The following is a 21331-nucleotide window of genomic DNA, read 5'->3' as shown; positions in this document are numbered from 1 at the left end:
TAGCCCATTGCCCTCCAAATGTTTCCTATCCATGTACCTGTGTAAATGTTGTAATTATACTTGCTTGTACTACATCCTCTGGCAGCTCGTTCCATTTACCTAACACGATCTGTGTGAAAATGTTGCCCCTCAGGGTAATTTCACATTTTTACCCTCTCACCTTGTACCCATGCCCTCTAATTTTAGACATTCCTACCCTAGGGAAAAGACTTTGGCTATTCATATTAAGTATGCCCTCATGAGTTTATGGACCTCCAGAAGGTCACCCCTCGGCCTCCAATGCTCCAGTGGAAAAAGAAGCAGTCTATCCACCTGTCTTTGTAATTCAACCCCTGAGATCTGGTAACATCAACTTGTCAAATCAAATCAGTGCTGAGGCTGTATTAGCTGTTGGGGCACAGTTTTCCATTCATTCTCATGTCTTGCCATCCTTGCAGAATCAATCAATTTTTAATCCTACCCAGCATCATCCCCTTCTTCACCCTGTAGATCTGTTAGTACTGGGTGTCATGGCTGCTGGTTTTGTGCTATTTTCTTATGTTTAAAGGTTCACTTTTCCTGACTTCTTGTCTCCATTTAATTATTCACAGATTTATTTGTTCTATGAGCAGAGTAAACATAGGAAACTTTTGAGGCATTCAAATGTCTCACCTCACTTTTCCAGTGCCTTGGTGGGTGTCCGGGTATCACAGCTGCAGAGAGCAGTTGAAACGATGCCGTTCTTTCTCAGCAGTCTCGTGGGATGGCGGATGACGTGCTTCCACCCATGTCTTGTTGGTTCAGAGGTGATCTTCGAAGCAATTGTGGGAACTGCAGAATCTTCCACAGATGGAAGAGGAGTTGCTTGACGGGGTGGGTAGTTTGTGAGGTGGAGTGCTTCTTCCACCACTTCAACGAGGCTTCTGTGTGCTCCTAATACATGGTCTTGATGTTCTCAGTCCCTTCCTGAATGCTCATTTTCCACTTTGAGTGCCATGGGGCCAAGGAATCAGCATTATGTTACAAAAAGAGCAGATCTTTTTCATGTTTAATCATTGTCCAGTAACAATTTCTATTCTGGCATGGGCTGTGAGCCCAGCTCTTTGCAGCCTTTTGCATTCATGTGCGATAGATTTTTTAGATTTTAGATTTAGAGATACAGCGCAGAAACAGGCACTTCGGCCCACCGGGTCCGTGCCGCCCAGCGATCCCCGCACATTAACACTATCCTACACCCACTAGGGACAATTTTTTAAACATTTGCCCAGCCAATTAACCTACATACCTGTACGTCTTTGTAGTGTGGGAGGAAACCGAAGATCTCGGAGAAAACCCATGCAGGTCACGGGGAGAACGTACAAACTCCGTACAGAGGGCGCCCGTAGTCAGGATCGAACCTGAGTCTCCGGCGCTGCATTCGCTGTAAGGCAGCAACTCTACCGCTGCGCCACCGTGCTGCCATCTAGATGATGTGCCAGATATATTGGAGCACATTAGGATAGATAATTCCCCAGGATGAGAGTGGATCAATTCTAGGACATCAATGAAAGCAAGGGAGGAGATTGCTGGGACTCTTTTACATCTTCATTAACCATGATTTTTACATCTTCATTAATCCAGGATAACAAACGTTTTCATCTACTTACAAAAGGGCAGTAGGGATAAGCCTTGAAACAGATTGCACCATCCCGCTCCACAACCCCTAACCACTTCCAGTCTTGACATACGGCCGCCACCGTCGACCCACACAGCTTCCACGGCAGTTTCCAGGCTGCGTCTACTGCCATCACTGCCACCATCGACCCTTACCTGCAATCCCGCCGGCTGCCGGCTGCAACCAATGACTCCGCTGACCCTTGGCTCTTACCTGGCTGCCAGCTCACCTGGATTCCAGGCCCAGTTCCTGATCGAGAGTCTAAAGAAGGGTCTCGACCCGAAACGTCACCTATCCATGCTTTCTAGAGTTGCTGCCTGATCTGCTGAATTACCCCAGCACTTTGCAATCAGTATCTGTATTTCTTTGTTTCTACTACGTAAACATTGATACTCCATTTCTCAGCAATCCTGTACTCAGTTGTAGCAGATAATCGGCAACAACTGACACTGTTACAACAAGGGTTTACTGCATATTCTTTTTAATGCTGTCGCAGGTTAGAGGCACCAGATGAATGGAAGTGATTGAGATTCTGCTACCTGCCCTTTGTAATTATTTGTCGATTTATATCAACTTGATACATATGTCAAGGTTAGATTGCATGGGAACCAGTGAGTGGTGGAAGGTTGTTTTTCAGACTGGGGGCCTGTGCCTTAGATCGATGCTGAGCTCATTACTGTTCGTCATCTATATTGGTGGTATATGGAACCAGCTGCCAGAGCATGTAGTTGAGGCAGGTTCAATGAAACATTCAAAAGACATTTGGGCAGGTACGTGTATAGGAAAGGTTTAGAAGGATATGGTGCAAATGAGGGCAATGGGACTATTTATATGGGCCATCTTGGTTGGCATGAATGAGTTGGGCTGAAGAGCCTGTTTCTACGCTGCATTACTGCTTCCATGACTCTATGTTTGGAAACTACTTGGAAGCACCACAGATATTTCTGTCAGATTGAGCATGAAATTCATTTTTCAAACATTCAATTAAAGTTAAACAGAAATTGATAATATTGACTATTTTTGACTTCTGCGTAAAAGCTGAAACAAGATTGCATTTTCAGAAACTTCAGTTGCCCATGACTGAGTATACAATGCGGAGACTGCAAAATTTACAAATCGCCTGATAACCGGACGGACAGAGGTGTTTTCTAGGATGTTTTTACACGCCTTAACTTAAAAGATTGATTTGTTTTTAAAGTTAAAATGTAATGAGCTGATATATTTCCTTCTGGACTTTTAATCACCATTGAGTTTGGCAATATAGTGATCTGCCAAAGAGAGAGCTGATACTCCCATTATTGACTATTGTTCAGAACCATCTTTCTAGCTGTGATTAGCAGTTTCTCACCCTGCCCATTATCACTTCAGGAAGAAAAAGGCACTAATTGTGAGCTGATGGAGTCAGACTTCCTGAAATGCAGCGTGGGATTTCCTTTCATGAGATGGCAGTCCAAGGTAAGAGTGCTGAGTCTGTTATGTTTACACCCGATGCTACACTAGCAGCCTGTTTTGATTAATGCCATTAAAGCTTCGGTCTGTTAGTCATTGGCCTTGTGGAGGGATTTCCTTTGGTTCTCTAACGTTGTTAGCACAGCTTCAATTTTAGAAGATTAACTCTGTGCTGTGCTCCGTCTGTCTGTCCTTTTAAAACACATCACACTTTATTCAATTGCATCTACTCTGTGCAAACCTTTGGACGTCTGAAATAGTGGTTGATGTCTCGTTACAGCGATCCAGCTTTTGTTAGTGTTTTTTTGTATGAAACATTGCAGAAAAACCCCATTTAAAACAGACAAAAGCTTGGAATCTGTGCTTGTCTTGGATTATTAAACTGGTAGATGAATCAGTCTTCCAAGGGAAAACATTGATAATGATTAGAGATACATGGAAACAGGCCCTTTGGCCCACCGAGTTCATGCTGACCATTTATCACCCATTCACACTAGTTCTATGTAATCCACTCACTATACATTAGAGACAATCTAAAGAGGCCAATTAAGACTAAGGCATAGGTGCCATTCAGTCCATTGAGTTTACTCCGCCCTAAAATTATGCCTTGTGTATTTTACCCTTACTCCGGCCTTCTCCTGATAATCTTTGACACCCTTCCAAATCAATCTCTGCTTTAAATCTACAAACCTATTAACCTACCAATCTGCATCAGTCTGAAGAAAGGATCTTGACCCGAAACGTCAGCTATCTATGTTCTCCAGAGATGCTGCCTGACTTGCTGAGTTACTCCAAAACTTTATGTCCTTATGCGATTGATGTTGCCTGCTCCAGGAACCCGAATGAAAGTCACTGGCCACAAGCAATCATTTTCTGGGGGTGATAGTTCTAATTCGAATGATGAATCTGGAATCGAATTCAAGTTGCAAATATAAGAATCCATGTTATTTTTATTTATTGTGGCCGTTGTGAAAGTGCACATGTAGAAGTTGGATGGAGTATTTACTGGAGTGAAGTACTGCTTTGCATTGAGGAAGATTGAAAATTGCTTCAGAACATTGATTACCGCTGCGCCACCGTGCTGCCCTTGTTGGAGAGCCATCACTCCAATGTGAACCATCACTAATCTCTCGAAGCACTTGACGATGATGGATGTCAGAGCCACTGGATGGTAGTCATTACAGCACATGACATTACTTTTCTTTGGCAATGGGAAGATCTTCTTGAAGCAGATAGGGACCTCAGTATGGAGTAGTGAGAGGTTAAAGATGTCTGTGAATACCTTTGCCAGGATCTGCACAGGTCCCGATGACACAGCCAAGGACTTCATCCAGGCCAGTTGCTTACCGCGCGCGGAGTAGCTCTCAGGAAAGCTGTTCTTACAAGGAGGAAATAAATGTTGACAGGGAGCCATTTGAATAGGCTGTTTTGTCCTGGTTACTCTCAAGTTTATGGAGAATGTCAGGCGTTTCAATGAAACATTTTGCACTAGCATCTGGTAGATTATGTCATTATTCGAGCCAGAGAATAAGAGTCTGTGAATCATAGGTCTGTTTGATTAATCACCATCTCATTCATTCTCTTAACTGCATCAGTCTGTTCCCTAAACAATGGCGGCAATGGAATGATGCCACAAGGAAAGCATCATTAAAGGTCTCAAGGATCCCGCAAACATAATTCACCTGAGCAGGTACCTTACAGACAACCTGGCAATTTCACCCAACTAGAGCCTCATTGTGTTGGGAGATCCCAGAAGTCAGCACCTTTGAATTGACTCTTTGTTTCTCTACCAAATAACACCAACGTAGTTTGATTTTAAAAAAAACAAGAGATCCACAAATGTAAGGTGCTCTCGGATTGGAAACTCCACCATATCTCAAGGAAATTGAAAAATTATCTCAATAGACAATAGACAATAGGTGCAGGAGTAGGCCATTCAGCCCTTCGAGCCAGCACCGCCATTCAATGCGATCATGGCTGATCACTCTCAATCAGTACCCCGTTCCTGCCTTCTCCCCATACCCCCTCACTCCGCTATCCTTAAGAGCTCTATCCAGCTCTCTCTTGAAAGCATCCAACGAACTGGCCTCCACTGCCTTCTGAGGCAGAGAATTCCACACCTTCACCACTCTCTGACTGAAAAAGTTCTTCCTCATCTCCGTTCTAAATAGCCTACCCCTTATTCTTAAACTGTGGCCCCTTGTTCTGGACTCCCCCAACATTGGGAACATGTTTCCTGCCTCTAATGTGTCCAATCCCCTAATTATCTTATATGTTTCAATAAGATCCCCCCTCATCCTTATAAATTCCAGTGTATACAAGCCCAATCGCTCCAGCCTTTCAACATACGACAGTCCCGCCATTCCGGGAATTAACCTAGTGAACCTACGCTGCACGCCCTCCATAGCAATAATATCCTTCCTCAAATTTGGAGACCAAAACTGCACACAGTACTCCAGGTGCGGTCTCACCAGGGCCCGGTACAACTGTAGAAGGACCTCTTTGCTCCTATACTCAACTCCTCTTGTTATGAAGGCCAACATTCCATTGGCTTTCTTCACTGCCTGCTATACCTGCATCCTTCCTTTCATTGACTGATGCACTAGGACACCCAGATCTCGTTGAACTCCCCCTCCTCTTAACTTGACACCATTCAGATAATAATCTACCTTTCTATTCTTACTTCCAAAGTGAATAACCTCACACTTATCTACATTAAACTGCATCTGCCATGTATCTGCCCACTCACACAACCTGTCCAAGTCACCCTGCAGCCTTATTGCATCTTCCTCACAATTCACACTACCCCCCAGCTTAGTATCATCTGCAAATTTGCTAATGGTACTTTTAATCCCTTCGTCTAAGTCATTAATGTATATCGTAAATAGCTGGGGTCCCAGCACCGAACCTTGCGGTACCCCACTGGTCACTGCCTGCCATTCCGAAAGGGACCCATTTATCCCCACTAGGTGCAGGAGTAGGCCATTCGGGCCTTCGAGCCAGCACCACCATTCAATGTGATCATGGCTGATCATTCTCAATCAGTACCCCGTTCCTGCCTTCTCCCCATACCCCCTGACTCCGCTATCCTTAAGAGCTCTATCTTGAAAGCAGTCAGAGAATTGACCTCCACTGCCTAATGAGGCAGAGAATTCCACAGATTTACAACTCTCTGACTGAAAAAGCTTTTCCTCATCTCCGTTCTAAATGGCCTACCCCATTCCTGCCTTCTCCCCATACCCCCTGACTCCGCTATCCTTAAGAGCTCTATCTATTCCACTCACAATGTCATTTGTGAGCGGAACACCAAGGCACATTCCTTGTATATGCATACTTGGCCAATAAACTTATTCATTCATTCATTCATTCATTCATTCATTCATTCATTCATTCAAACACTTGGTACCTGGCGTCCAAACCTGTGCAGGTGGAAGTATCATCTGAGTACTGCAGCTAGATGATGGAGGTTGAGATGATCTTCATTCTGAAGTGCAGAGGCAGTGGAGCGCACACTTTCTCAATACCTCCGTAAATCAGTTGCACTCATGAGGGAAGTTTGCTGGAGTGAAGTACTGCAGTGTAGTGAGGAAGATTGAAAACTGTTTCAGAACATTCATAGAGCTTTGCACGATTCTTTGCTAGGCTTGACTTTGTTCTTAGCGTTTCAGTTAAAATAACAACTTGCATGGCATCATGAAGCAATCTTAAGAAAGAAGCATTTTTCTGCCGGCAGCTGATTTGGAAGAGTGCACTGTAGACTTCACCTGTCCTGGATCCCTCATATCTCCAGTCCTTCTTACCCTTGATGCTTTTTCCAGTGCCTTAACTTTTTTCACTTTGGAAACCCATCCCTCACTTACTCTGACCTAACCACAAACTCCCATGAACCCCTTGCCTTCAGTCCTTCCATTTAAAAATGTGATTGAAAATATCCATGTATCATGCTCTCAGTATATAAGTGTCAACACGCAGTGATAACCAGAGGTGATAAGTAAGTTTTGTCTTTAATTTACCAATTAAAGTTCCCTCAGGCATTTTCAAACATACCAATGTTGTACTATAATCTCTCTGCTTCCATGTTCGAAAAATACTCCAGCTAGCATCGGAAACATAGGTTTATGGTGAGAGGGGAAAGATTTAATAGGAACACGAGGGGCAGCTTTTCACGCAGAGGGTGGTGGGTATATGGAATGAGCTGCCAAATACAATGCATTTTCATGTGTTGTAAACATAACATTGTTGTACTATAATCTCTCTGCTTTCATATTCTATGGCCCAACTAACATAGGGTTAAGGTGAAAGGGGAAACATTTTAAATTAACATCAGGGGCAGCTTTTTCACACATTGGTATATGGAACGAGTTGCCAGAAGAGATAGTTGAGGCAGGTACTATGACAACAATTAAAAGATATTTGGGCAGGTTCATGGATAGGAAAGGTTTAGAGGGATATAGGCCAGATACGGGCAGGTGGGACCAGTGTAGATAGGGCACCTTGGCCGGTATGGGTAACTTGGGCCGAAAGGGCCTGTTTCACTCCTTTGTGACACTATGACTCTATAACATTAGAATCTAAGGCACATTCTTGAATTGTTTATGTTAATAACAATAACTTGTTCTCTCACATTATTGTTACAACTGTTTCTCATTTGTTGGTATTCCAAATGAGCAATGCAATGTTTCCTGTGCTGAGTTGGATATTGATTTTGAAGTTGTGCATTCAACATATTTCTGAGCTGAATCTCCCCTCTAATTGTTTGCAAGGCCGATCACTCAACTCATCTCTGTCACATTACAATCATAATCTACTGTTGCTTTAAAAAAAAATCATTGTCAGGGAACCTTTTCAGCAGTTGACATGTTTGGTATGGCTGAGCAGGTTTCCATTACCTGTAGGATATCAGCAGTGGCTGTGCTTCAATTGCAGTCCTGATGTTCCTCACCAACCATCCAAATTTCCTCAAATCAATGACTGCTTGATGGTCGTTGCATCTCTGTACCTCTGTACCTGTACCTCTCTCTTGAAACTGTTACAATTTGTTTCGTTGGGGTTGCTGTTGTTTAAACTAACTAAATTATTGCATCGTATGGGAGGCGCATTCCCAATCTCGTTGTACCCCTGTACAATGACAATAAAGATATATTGTATTGTATTGTATTGTATTGCAAAGTATCCTGCGATAATTGTCACAAAGTATAAAAAGAAAGGTAAAATGACAAATCACCACAAGGGAAATGTCCAACTGTGAACCGACAGGATAAAAAAACAGCTGAGAAATTTACTACATTGGCAGTCCTCTTCCTCCTATTGTTCTGCTCCATTTCCAGGAATATGTAATGGTTGGCTTTTGTACCTTTCCATGCCATTTCCGTTTCCACTACCCTTTCCTCTTTCCTTCAACCGCCCATCGCCCTTTTCATTCTTCCCAACCTTAGTGACCTGAGAGTTCAAAATCATTCATAGGAACTCAGAATTACAATGTAGCTTGTTTCACAATATCTTCTCCATTAACCATCATTCCATAAAACATATTTAATATATTGGGCAGCTTATGGCACAGAGGAAGAGCTGCTGGCTCACAGCGCCAGAGACCCGGGTTCAATCCTGACTATGGGTGCAGTCTGTGCAGTGTTTGTACATTCTCCCTGTGCATGCGTGGATTTTCTCTCCGGCTACTCCAGTTTCCTCCTACGTTCCAAAGACGTGGAGGTTTGTAGGTTAATTGGCTTCTGTAAATCGCCCCTAGCGTGCAGGATGTGAAAGTGGGATAACATAGGACTAATGTACAGTTGATCAATGGTCAACATGGACTCAGTGTGCCAAAGGGCCTGTGTTCACACTGCATCTCTAAACTAAACATAACATTTTTTAAACTTCAGATGCTTAAAATTTTCAATTTTTGATTCACTGTCACAACAGCGTGACTATTCTCCCGGCAGGACACTATGTGCTGCCTGATTCCCAGCTACAGCATGGAGTACTATTACCCAGCTAAGTATGGACCTCCTCACCTGCTGGAGGCATGTACCGTGACTCCTCATGGAATAGAAACTGTGCAATATTGGATGAGTGGATCTAAGATTCTTGATTTACCGAGGATATTAATATCTTATTTCATGAAGGAATTTTCAACTAATTCAAAAATATAATTTGCTTTTAAGTCACAAGCCTCATTGCCACTTTCCATGTGCCACTATCATGAGACAAATATCACATATGTTATTTATGCTTTCAATTGAATTTGAGCACAAGAATCCATTGGATTAAGTAAGTACATGTTGTTTTCGCGAGACCCTTGCACCAAAGATAACAGGTTATTAATGTGCCTGTGGTAACTGGATTGTAGACTGCAATCTGTTAGTGTCTGTCCTACAAGGCAATGTATCAATGGAAACATGAGAATGCAGCATTTAGTTTCTCCAGTCATCGTAACACTTTGGAAGATCAGTGCTGTAGATATCTGTCTTCCGGGTTCTTAAACTTATCTTTGAATCTTTGTTTTACCTTGCAGTATGAATTCAGCATTATTTTTGATACAACTCACCTTTTTGGGGAACAGGAGAATTTGGAGTTCCTCGTCACAACACAAAGGTAACGCTCACATGCAATGTACGGTGATCTGTGTTTATACTTTAGTATGATTAACATTTAATATTGTAAGTTTAAAATTATGTGTCTTAACCATAGATTTAAAATACAGTTAACTGTGAAAATAATGCTATCATATCAGTCATGTTGACAATGTGACATGGCTTTATTCAAAACTTCAGATGAATATGATGAATCAAATAAGAATGAATAAATGAACTGACTGAAGGATGAATTTTAGAGGATGTTTGAATAATTCTGTAGGCCATCAAGTAGAAAGCAGCAATCTTTTTGGAGCAATTTTGAGATATCCGTTGTGTTGCATTAACACCAACGTGAAAATAACAAGATGAAATTGAACTCAATAACTATGAACTATTGGGTGATCCAGGTGAAGAGCCTTAGCTGCTGGAATGCATAGTGTAAATATGTACATGCATTACCCATGGTTTCATTGAAACTAAAATTAGAAAACGAGTTTTTCAGTAAATCTCAGAGTAGAAATAATTTCAGAAATGCTGATGACTCAATTAGTCAAATTTTGATTCCACGTAACTTTAAATGTATTTCCAGTTAGAAATCCCTCTCTCCACATTTAAATGTTCCAGCTCTCTATCATTCTGCTTCCGTATCTGAGTAATGTTTCCTATTCCACTCATTCAGATACATTCCAGAGGGCACGGGGCAGCGTGGTATCTCATGGTTTCTGTCACTGGTTAGACTCTTAGATTTGAAAAAATTGCTTGTGACAAGTTACTCAAAACACAGGAAATGGCTCAGGCTGGAGCGAGCAGGGCAAGCAACAGTGCAATTCTCAAGTTAACTAATCAAATTTAAGGGTTATGAAATAAGCAGAAGAAACATGGAGGAGAACATGTCAAATAGAATGGAGGAATTCAATGTCAGGTCAAATTTGTATGGGAAAATGGAGAGCAATTGTAAGAGTGTAGAAAAGTGGGGAGACAAGTAACACTAATCTGTTGGAGGAACTCAGCAATTGAGCAATAGTGGATTGTTGGTTATCTCGCAGCTTCAGCAGATTCCAGCATCTGTGATCTCTTGTGTAGACAGAAAAATAAATTAAAATTCCTTGATTTTTCCAGCAAATCATTTGGCTGAAAGAAGAATATTCCACACTTACAATGGTTAACTTTCAGAGGTTGAATTAATGAACAATTATAACCTTTATCAAAATGCAATGATAACACTCAAAATATTACTGCAAATTGAGTTTACATTGGTCACCCATGTACAGCAACTTTGCGATATTCAATGATTTTCACCGAGTTCATCCAGAGAGTAAGACTATTTTCAAAATGACAAAACATTCAATATAGTGACATCTAAATGTGCATCTGCTCCTCCCCATGAAAGGTAACCCCTTTGACTTCGCTGTTGTATTCTGCGATCTCAGAGCTGACTTGCACACTGGTAATCATTGCAAATGTTGCATATAATCGTTGTATATTGAGGATAATTGATCGTAGAGATAAAAAGGATAGATGTAGTATCAGGACTGGTTTTTTTTTACAGAGAGGGGGTGCTTCTTTTGTAGGCAGTGAGAAGAATTGAGAGATGAAACAAAAATGGTTGAGAAAAGGGCGAACTGACGATTTAGGGTCCAAGATGAAGACCTGGATTTTGAAGCAGTTTTTTTTCAACTGCAAAAAGAATAAGACAATTTGAAGGAGGAAAAGTTTATTTTGAAATACATAGAGACATTGTGGTATTCTGAAAGAATTGAACGAGGGAAAAAAGCATGGATTTTGTGAAAGATTGAGGATGTGCTTGGCATCAATTCCATCCATTGTTGTTCTGTGAAGATCGTGTTGGCCTTAGCAGTCATTAGTATAACCAAATGGTTTCCTGAAGGTCATTTCACTGACCCTTAAGATGCACCGTATTGTGTCTTATATGGATCAGACTGATCAGGTACGGTACGAAATATTAATAAGGAAATACTTTGTGATCAATTTTAACTATACCGTCTGGTTAAACAGCTGGTAAACAACCTCAAAATAGTACAGAACTGGATAACGCTGGAAACACTCAGTAGGTTAGGCAATGTCTGTGGAAAGACAAACATAATATTTCAAGTCTAGGAGTCAAATTATTGTCGCCTAGCTTACTGCTAGGTTACATTGATCTTCCAGTCACTAGTATATGAATTGGACACCTGCTTGTTTCAGCTGGAAATCTAAGTTCTATGACAACACTTCAGTTACTATTTTGAAATGCAGTATGGTGGAATGACTGTAATTACACCTTAACCATTTGTGTTAGTATTGAATGATCCAAGCAACTCTATTTTAAAATATTAAAGTGATTTCTTTAATATTTGTTGGGCCCGGATGGGTTATTATTATCCTTCCTGAAGCCAAAAAATATTTTGTCATGTTGCAAATTTTGTTTTGTTTTCATGCAGAGAGATAAAAATATACCTCCCAGTTGCTCTCAAGATATGTTTTTGTATAATTAATCAGGATGAATTGTATGTCAGCTGGTTCAAGTCATAGTGTTATAATATTCAAGTCATAGTGTTATAATATTTCATCAAACTTGTTGTAACTTCGAGGATCTTCCAGAATTTGGAGAAGTGCTGAAAATAATAAAACTTGTGCTGTTGGTGCAGAACAAGAACTATAACACCCAAATTTGGTTTGATCCTGATTACGGGTGCTGTCTATGTGGAGTTTGCACGTTCTCCCTTTGACCCCATGGGTTTTCTCCGGGTGCTCCAGTTTCCTTCCGCATTCTAAAGACGTGCAGGTTTGTAGGTTATTTGGTTTCTGTAAATTGCTCCTGGTGTAGGATGTGAAAGTGGGATAACAGAACTAGTATGCATAGCGATCAATGGTTGGCGTAGACTTTGTGGGATGAAGGATCTGCTTCCATCCTATGTCTCTGAACTAAACTAAATTAAACTAAAGGAATGTACTGTGAATCCAACTTTTTTTTAAAGACAATAGACAATAGAAAATAGGTGCAGGAGAAGGCCATTCGGCCCTTCGAGCCAGCACCGCCATTCAATGTGATCATGGCTGATCATTCTCAATCAGTACCCCGTTCCTGCCTTCTCCCCATAGCCCCTGACTCCGCTATCCTTAAGAGCTCTATCTAGCTCTCTCTTGAATGTCTGTGTCTGTGTTTTTGAATGAACCTTCACTGATTCAATTCTGACCATTTTCTGTTTGGGATGGTGTCAGTAGTGAGCAACTGTGCAAAAATGCCCAAAGGATTTTTTTTTGGTTCCCGATTTTTGAACTTTAAATGTTTGTGTACATTATTTACAGTTACTTTAGTAGGTTGGGAAAAGGTAGGATTTGCTGAATTCTAATCTTAAACTTCAGCAGAACTTTTGTCTTTTGTCGTTGCCTTTCACGTTAACAAAGCAACTGACATTGCTTTTCATTCAGACTGCTGTTCAACAACTGCCCTTGTTCCTACACATTTACTAATACTCTTTTACTGATACTTCTGCAACTTTCTAGTCTAAATAAATAGCAGAGACTGTTCCTTCCAAGTCTCTTTCAGATAATGTACTCTCTAATTTTGTTCTGCCTATCTGCTGGCTCACCCTGTTCTGTGCAATGGAGATTCTACACTATTTTGTGTGATTGCCAAACAAACCAGTGGAATGTGAGTAAATGATGATTGGTAGTTTAGCTTGTTCTCTTTTCTCTCATTTTTAAGCACAGTCTACCAGATGGATTTCTGTTTCTCCATTTACTAATTTAACTCTTGTTTGACTAACTGTAAGAACACATGGTTTGGCTGTAAGAACCTGGTTCATTTTGATGGCTCGGCCTTATGTCATCCAATGTAGTTCCAATGAACTTCACTCCAACACACACATCCTGCTGTGAGTTACTGGTTTTGAACTGAAGTTGGCAAATTGTGGTTCGGCTACTGGAGCTACTGCCTTACAGCTCCAATGACCCAGGTTCATTCCTGACCTCGGGCACTGTCTGTGTGGAGTTTTTACATTCTCCCTGTGACTGCGAGGATTTTCTTCCCCGTCCCAAATAAATGTGGGGTGGTCAGTTGAAAGAATTCTAACGTGCTTCTAAATCAAATCAGTGTGTGACTTGGAAGGGAGGATTGAGGCAGTGAGATTTCCATGCCCGGTTCATTCCAGGGGCTTGAGGCTGTAAATTGGGCAGCTTTTATTGGAGAAAGCTTAAGGATTTACTGCATCTCAGTCAGGATGCAAAAATGGAACAATGAAACAAAGGGCAGCAGCTTCCACAGCAGCTGCCAACTGAGCAGTCCTATGGAAATTGTCACCTACCCCTTGCAGAACCGGGTTGTCTGTTGACTTCTCTACGCACCTTGCCATTTCCAGAAATGGCCTGGAGGGCCTGATGGTGTTCCAACCAGCCTAGTGTACATCGGCAGTAGCCTTGTCGTGAAAGCCTACTGGTTGTAATTCTCATCTGAGTTTAATGAGCTGCCGTGCCCAATTCCTACCCCTCCTATCTGACTGCAGCAATTAGATAAGGTGCCTCTGCTCGGGATGTACTGGGGAGATCCGGTTACAACAGTGTTTTGTTCCTGAGATCTGTTGGTAATCCAAATTGTTAGTATGTCAGAATGAATGTAAACAGTACGTGGGCGAGGATCACAGGAACTGCTGTGAGGAGAGAGCGAACAGGTACGGTAAGAACGGTGATAGTAGAGAAGGTTGGGACTGGGGTTTGTAAATTTGTGGATCAGGGGAGCTAGACATGGTGAAGAGATTCACATTCACCGGCATAAATATCACCAACAATCTGTCTTGGACCAACTCCAACTACATTGGAGCTACGGCCAAGAAGCACACCAAAGCTTCTACTTTCTCAGAAGACTAAGGAAGTTTGCCATGGCTCCAACGACTCTTACCAACTTTTACAAATGTACCACAGAAAGTATTCACAATTTAGTTTGGCAATAGCTCTACCCAAGACCGCAAGAAATTGCAGAGAATTGTGGATGTAGCTAGGTCCATCTCACAAACCAGCTTCACCCCCCTCGCTCCATCTGTACTTCACTCTGCCTCGGGAAAATAGCCCACATAATCAAGGGCCATTTACTTGCAGGCCATTCCCACTTCTTCCCTCTCCCATTGGGCAGACAATACAAAAGCTTGAAAGCACGTATCAACAGATTCAAGAACTGCTTCTTCCCCGCTGTTATCAGAGTATTGAACAGTCCTCGTATAAGCTGTGGGAATCTCCCATTCTCCCAACCTACCTCAGTGCGGCCCTTGCACTTTGACCTAAAGAGCATATGGCAGTCTGTTTAATTTCTCATCAGTTGCTTTCCCCCATCTCAGGAATAAATCTTGTGAACTTTTGATGCACTTCCCTATAACAGTGTTTATGTACAAGGACACAAGGTTCCCTCTGAACATCAACATTTCTCACTACCTCATTCGCTCCTCCAATATTTTGACGAAAGTAGATGATTTAACATTTTTTTCACATTTTTCGCATAGGGCGACACATTGACACACTGGTAGAGTAGCTGCCTTACCACGCCAGAGACCCGGGTTCGATCCTGACTTTGGGTGCTGAATGTATGGAGTTTTGTACGTTCACCCTGTGACTGCGTGGGTATTCTCTGGGTGCTCCAGTTTTCTCCCACACTCCAAAGACGTACAGGTTTGTAGGTTAATTGGCTTCAGTAAAATTGTCCCTAGTATGTAAGATAGTATTAGTGTACGGGGTGATCGCTGGTCGGCGCATACTTGGTTAGCTGAAGGGCACTGTATCTCTAAAGTCTGAAGTTGAAAGTTAAGGGAATGTTGCAGATGGTATATAAAGTCTCCATGCATCCTCCCACTGCCACGCAGGAGAGGGACGTCGGTTGCTGGTCGACCAAGGATGGACGCAAGTCCTCCGTTTCTTCCTCCAACAGAGACCCAATCAATTTCACTCTACTAACACTCTCCTTCACCTGGTAGAAAGTGCTCACCCTCAAGAACTCCTCTCACGTCAAGTTACCAATGCAGCCATGGACACTCGCATGGGCCTCAGGTAGGCTTTCCCTTTTGTCGGTTACTTCAAACATTCCTTGTTTCAAGCGTGCACTGGCCCTATCCCCCAACTCTATCCCTGCTATGCTGACGACTGCATTGGGGCTGCCTCCTGCACCCATGAAGAACTCATGGATTTCATTAAGTTCACCACTAACTTCCATCCTCCCCTCAAATTCATCTGGACTGGCACCTCTCTCCCCTTTCTTGATCTCAGTCTCCATCACAAGCCACAGACTCTCAACTGATGTCTACTGACTCCCATCGCTATCTGGACTACACTTCCTCCCGCCTTGCCTCTTGCAGACTTGCTATTCCCTTCTCTCAATTCTTCCGACATCTGACATCTCCTCTTTCTTTAGTAAACGTGGTCTTCCCCCCTTTCTGTCAAAGATGGATCCCTCACCTGCGTCTCCTCTGTGTCCTGTAGTTCTGCTCTTTCTCCCCCTGCCCCCAGACAGAACAAGGATAGAGATCGAAGACAGACACAAAAAGCTAGTGCAACTCAGCGGGACAGATAACATCTCTGGAGTGAAGGAATGGGTGACTTTTCGGGTCAAGACCTTTCATCAGACCTCTTCTTCGGGATTGAGATCCCCTGGTCCTCACCTTTCACCCCACCAGCTGCCACATCCAACACATCAAACTCCAACTTGTTCGGCATCTCCAAAGTTATCCCCCCGCTTGTCACATATTCCCATCTACTCCCCTTTCCTCCTTCTGCAGAGAACGATTCCTCCACAACGCTTTGATACTCATCCCTTCCCCAACCAAACACACCCCCTCCCGAGGTATTTTCCCCTGCAACCGCTGGGGATGAAACATCTGTCCCTCTACCTCCTCCCACACTTCCATCCAGGGACCCCAACAGTCCTTCCTGGAGAGACAGAGGTTCATGTGCTCCTCCTCCAACCTCATCTACTGCATCCGATGTTCCCGATGTGGCCTCCTGTACTTTGGTAAGACCAAGGGTAATCTTGGCGACCGTTTCACCGAACACGTGCTCGCTCATCCAAGGCCTACTGGATCTCCCAGTTGCCAACCATTCTAACTCCCTGTCCCATTCCTACACTGACCTTTCTGTCCTGGGCCTCCTCCATTGCCAGAGTGAGGTCACACGCAAACTGGAGGAACAGCTCCTCATATCCCGCTTGGGTATCTGACAACCCAACCGCATGAACAGTGAATTCTCCAATTGTTGGTGACCTCTTACTAACCCCCACCCACACAAAACCCATCTCTTTTTCCCCACACCCCTGGCTCTCTCCCCCTTTCCCCTGTGCCCCACCTGTACTCAGATCTGTTTCTCCACTCCACCCCCCCTCCCCCTCCCACCCCCACCCCCCTGCTACTTTGCTCCCACTGGCTTCACAATCCATAACTCTTCAAACCTTCTCACATCTTCTGCTCTCACCTTTGGCCTTCGTTCCAACCATCTGCCTATCAAAACTCCTCGACCTATTACCTGTCTTTATCCTACCTCCCATTTTTCCACTTTTTTCTCCCCTCCACAATGTCTGAAGAAGGGTCTCAAACTGAAACGTCACCTATCCATGTTCTCCGGAGATGCCTGTTCTCCAGCAATTTGATAAATTCTGATCCATGTTCTCCAGCAGTTTGTGATCGATAACGTTAATTCTGTTTCTTTCTCCAGGGATGCTGGCTGATCAGTACTTATAACATCAATACTTACAACATCTTCTCTTTTTGTTGCATAGTTCCAAGCTTTGCAGTTTCTGATTTTCAGTTAGTTTATCTCCACTGCAAGTCAGTGCTTAGATCATTTAAAATGCTTTCTCACTCTCCTGTTGCATATTTACCCCTTGTGCTGAGCACTTATTTTTCAAGTAAATTGTGTTGTGGTTGTGCAAATTCACAATGCATTAACACATATTTAGTACGTTTATAACCAATGATTTTGCACAGATTTATATGGATCTCAGTTTCAGAATATGTCCAGTATAACACAAGCTCATAAGGTCATAAGTGATAGGAGCAGATTTCGGCATTTCGGCCCATCAAGTCTACTACACCATTCAATCACCACTGATCTATCTCTCCCTCGTAACCCCATTCTCCTGCCTTCTCCCCATAACCCCTGACACCCGAACTAATGAAGAATCTCTCTATCTCTGCCTTAAAAATATCCATTGACTTGACCTCCACAGCCGTCTGTGGCAAAGAATTCCACAGATTCAGGTCCTTCCTCAAGGAACGTCCTTTAATTCTGAAGCTGTGACCTCTAGTCCTCAACTCTCCCACTGGTGGAAACATCCTCTCCACATTCACTCTACCCAACCCTTTCACTATTCGGTAAGTTTCAATGAGGTCCCCCCTCATCCTTCTAAACTCCAGCGAGTACAGGCCCAGTGTGCTATAGTCTGGGAGCTTTACTTAAATCAATTCCTTGGTCCTCGAGTAAACAAGTGCAATGTAACTGTTATCAAATGCAATTATCTTAAAATCAAAATGTTCTGAAATCGAGTCAGAGTGACCACAAGATAAACTTCTCAGTGACCTCTTCTGAATTATATTTCCTGAAATATTTTAGAACGTTTCTGCCTGCATCCACACATTTCCCAATCATCAAAAAAGTAATCCAAACTCCATGTGGTGGAACGATTTTTCTGGTTGTGATTTTATAATATCCATTCTCAATGTAAAAATGTATTTTTGCCGTGAAGATCTCGCCACCCATTAAATTATTTTAATAATCAAATCTTCTAAGCAATGCACAAAACATTTTTTTAATACATTTGGATTTAATTAATGAATGTTTGTAGCCCCTGTGCAAATTGTTTACCTCAAACGTTTACACGACCAAAGCCTACTTGTACTTCAGATATTTGAAAAATCTGTACACGTACATTCCTCGTAAGATAACTATCTTTTAAAAAGCAGAACAATAAAGTTGGAGGATAACCTCCCTTCTCTTGATTTCAATGTCCTGACTAAAGAAAGTCACCATCCATATGCATCTCAATCACAATATGTACCTGTGTTGCCATCTGCATGGAACCTTGGACTTGCACACCAAGCTTCTTCAGTTCCTCAATACTTTCTCGACTCCATCATACATGATGTATGTCTGAGCCTCATTAGTGCTCTCAGAATTTATCACCTCACCTCCATCTGCCATTTGTCAGCCCATTTCACCAATAATCAATATCAGCCTGTAGCCTAAGACTACCCTCCACACTGTAAAAGCTCCACCAATTGTGTGGGAAAACTGAACTTACTGATCATGTTTCCTACATCCACATATAACCCATTTATATGCGTTACAAACACGATGGGTCCCAGCTTTGATCCATCCGGTCACATACATCTGATCACACAATAACCCTCTACTGCTGACCTTTGCCTCCTTTTGCCAAGCCAATTTACCAACTTTTGCTGGATCCCATATGCCCCAATCTTTTGGTCCATATATATGGTTTCTCTGTTGCCTTTCTTGACAAGGTGGACCACATTTGCTGTCCTCCTTCTACCTCACTTGTAGTTAGCTGAGATTTATAAACCTCCGTCAGAGCCAGACCTCATCCTTTGCCTCCTATCCTTTGCCTGGGATAAATCTCATCTGGGCCTGGGGATTTATCCACCTTTAAGTCCGTCAAATCATTGAGTGGTTCTTCTTTATTTATGGGGACTCGCAGTAGGATTTCCTCTGCGGAGTTATAACGTTTGTTTCCAAAACACAACGTGCTGGATGAATACAACAAGTCAGGCAGCATCTATGGAGGGAAATGGAAAGACAAAGTTTGTGGTCAGCCTCCTTATTCAGACTGTCATATGCTTCCATTTTTCTCTTTATCCAACCTTTGGTATTACTCAACATTAAAGGTCCCCTGTATTGTTACCCGTGGTTTTCAGCCTTTTCAGAAATGTGTCGACCTTGAACTGTTGCTATTTCTCCTTTCTCCTTTGAAAGCTTCACACTGTGCAGAGAACACACATCCCTGTAACTAGATAGTCACAGATTTGTTTTGCCAGGTCACTCTGTGCAACAACATTCCTTAATGGCCTGCCATATATATTTAATAATACATTTTGCACTTCCCAAATGCCAAAACTTAGAAAATCAACAAGAATGTAGCAAATAATATTGACTTCAGGGGATAAAAGCAGATTGATAAAAAGGGAAAATATTATTTACCTCAGAGAGATATGGAAAATATTTTTATTGGGAACAGCAGATTTACTAATCCAGATTTTCTAGTTGATTTTTGTTCACTAATATTGTTTCTATCTAAGGTCTATAACCTTTATAACTCATTGGTCAACTGGAGTTCAATGACCCTTTCTGCAGTTCTAAGCAAAGAGAGAGCGCAGGGTGGCTTTACCAGGAATGAGGGATTTCTGTTGTATGAAGAGATGAGAGAAACCGGGGATATACTCCAGGGAGCACTGAAGATTAGGATTAGAATTAATGAATGTGCACAAAACAAATAAAGAAAATCAAAGGTCAGTAACCAGAGGTTGCATATTTAAGGTAATTGGCACGTTGCAGCGAAGATTTTATTCGTGCAATCTGTATCTGTGACCTGAAATATACCACTTGTAGAGTTAATATAGAGTGGGTTGTAACATTCTACAAGCTTAAAAAGCTAATATTTTGATGGTTGTTGTTAAAGAAAAGTGGTAATGTGATTTCCCTTTAGAAGAGAAATGCACAGAGCCGAGTGGTTTCCTTTGTTTTCTGCTTCCATTACATCTATATATTAATTTTAAAATGTATTGCATGTTCAATTACTGAACATGACTAGCTCTTGCGAATCATAAATGTCTTTGCTTTTACAGAAGTTTTGTTGAGGGATAAATATTGAGCGGGAAACTAAAGGACCTCTTGTTCTTAAATAGATGTTCACCAAACTGTGTAGGCAGGCTGATTCTAAGACAACTTGGAGAATACTGTTACCACAGAGTACAAACAACATTGCCTTGATGCCAAGCCAGAGATCTGAAATAAAAGCAGAAAATGCTGGAAACAATAAAAAGGTCAGAGAGCATCTATGAAGAACCGGAGTCAAGAGGTCATATCACTCTTGCGGACTCCCTCAGCAGCTGCACTTACATTTTGATTACCCTGCAACTCTCAAGGTCCAGCCCGTGTCGCTGCCTCGGCTGTTTTGGGAGGCACAATGGATTGCTGTGGCAGCAGGCCCAGAACATTGGTCACCCGATGGCCACCTGCTAGCTGTTCACCGGAGAAACGGTTGCAAATATTGAAAAAAGGCAGGAATTATTAATTTTAAACAAAATATTTAAAAGCTTTTTAGAGCACTTTAATTAATAAAAATGTAAACAAAGATTACAAAAACAAATCTTGAATAAAACATTACCTTTTAAATGAAGGTGAAGACTGATTTCAAGTGAAAGGGGCTATGCTAGATCCTTTGTGATTTGCAAACCAGAGCCAGATGCAAAGTGTATTGAACCCTTGACTCAGCGAGGTATGGAATACCCCTGGTCTCAAAGGTGGCTTTGGTGACACAACACCCAACCTCAAAAACGTTACCAATTCTTGAGCAAAGAAACAAAAATTCAAGAGGACCTCAGCATATCAGGCAGCAATAGTGGAGGGAAATGGGTAGGTGGTGTTTCTCTCCAGGACCCTTCTTCAGTCTGATGGAGTAGAGAGGAGA

The 21331-nt window shown here is 42.2% G+C and overlaps 1 protein-coding gene across 1 annotated transcript in view; it reads left to right on the top strand.

The window, feature by feature from the left end:
* The window catches only part of itga9 (integrin, alpha 9), a 265189-nt gene that overhangs the window by 163738 nt on the left and 80120 nt on the right, over positions 1-21331 (top strand). The window contains exons 19-20 of the mRNA XM_078397893.1: positions 3002-3088; positions 9594-9673. Of these exons, the coding sequence (XP_078254019.1) occupies positions 3002-3088; positions 9594-9673 (167 nt within the window). The remainder of the gene's footprint in view (positions 1-3001; positions 3089-9593; positions 9674-21331) is intronic.

This window comes from Rhinoraja longicauda, chromosome 4 (genome assembly GCF_053455715.1).
Source record: "Rhinoraja longicauda isolate Sanriku21f chromosome 4, sRhiLon1.1, whole genome shotgun sequence".
In the NCBI taxonomy this organism is placed as follows: Eukaryota; Metazoa; Chordata; class Chondrichthyes; order Rajiformes; family Arhynchobatidae; genus Rhinoraja; species Rhinoraja longicauda.
This window is presented reverse-complemented; position numbering and strand designations above follow the sequence as displayed.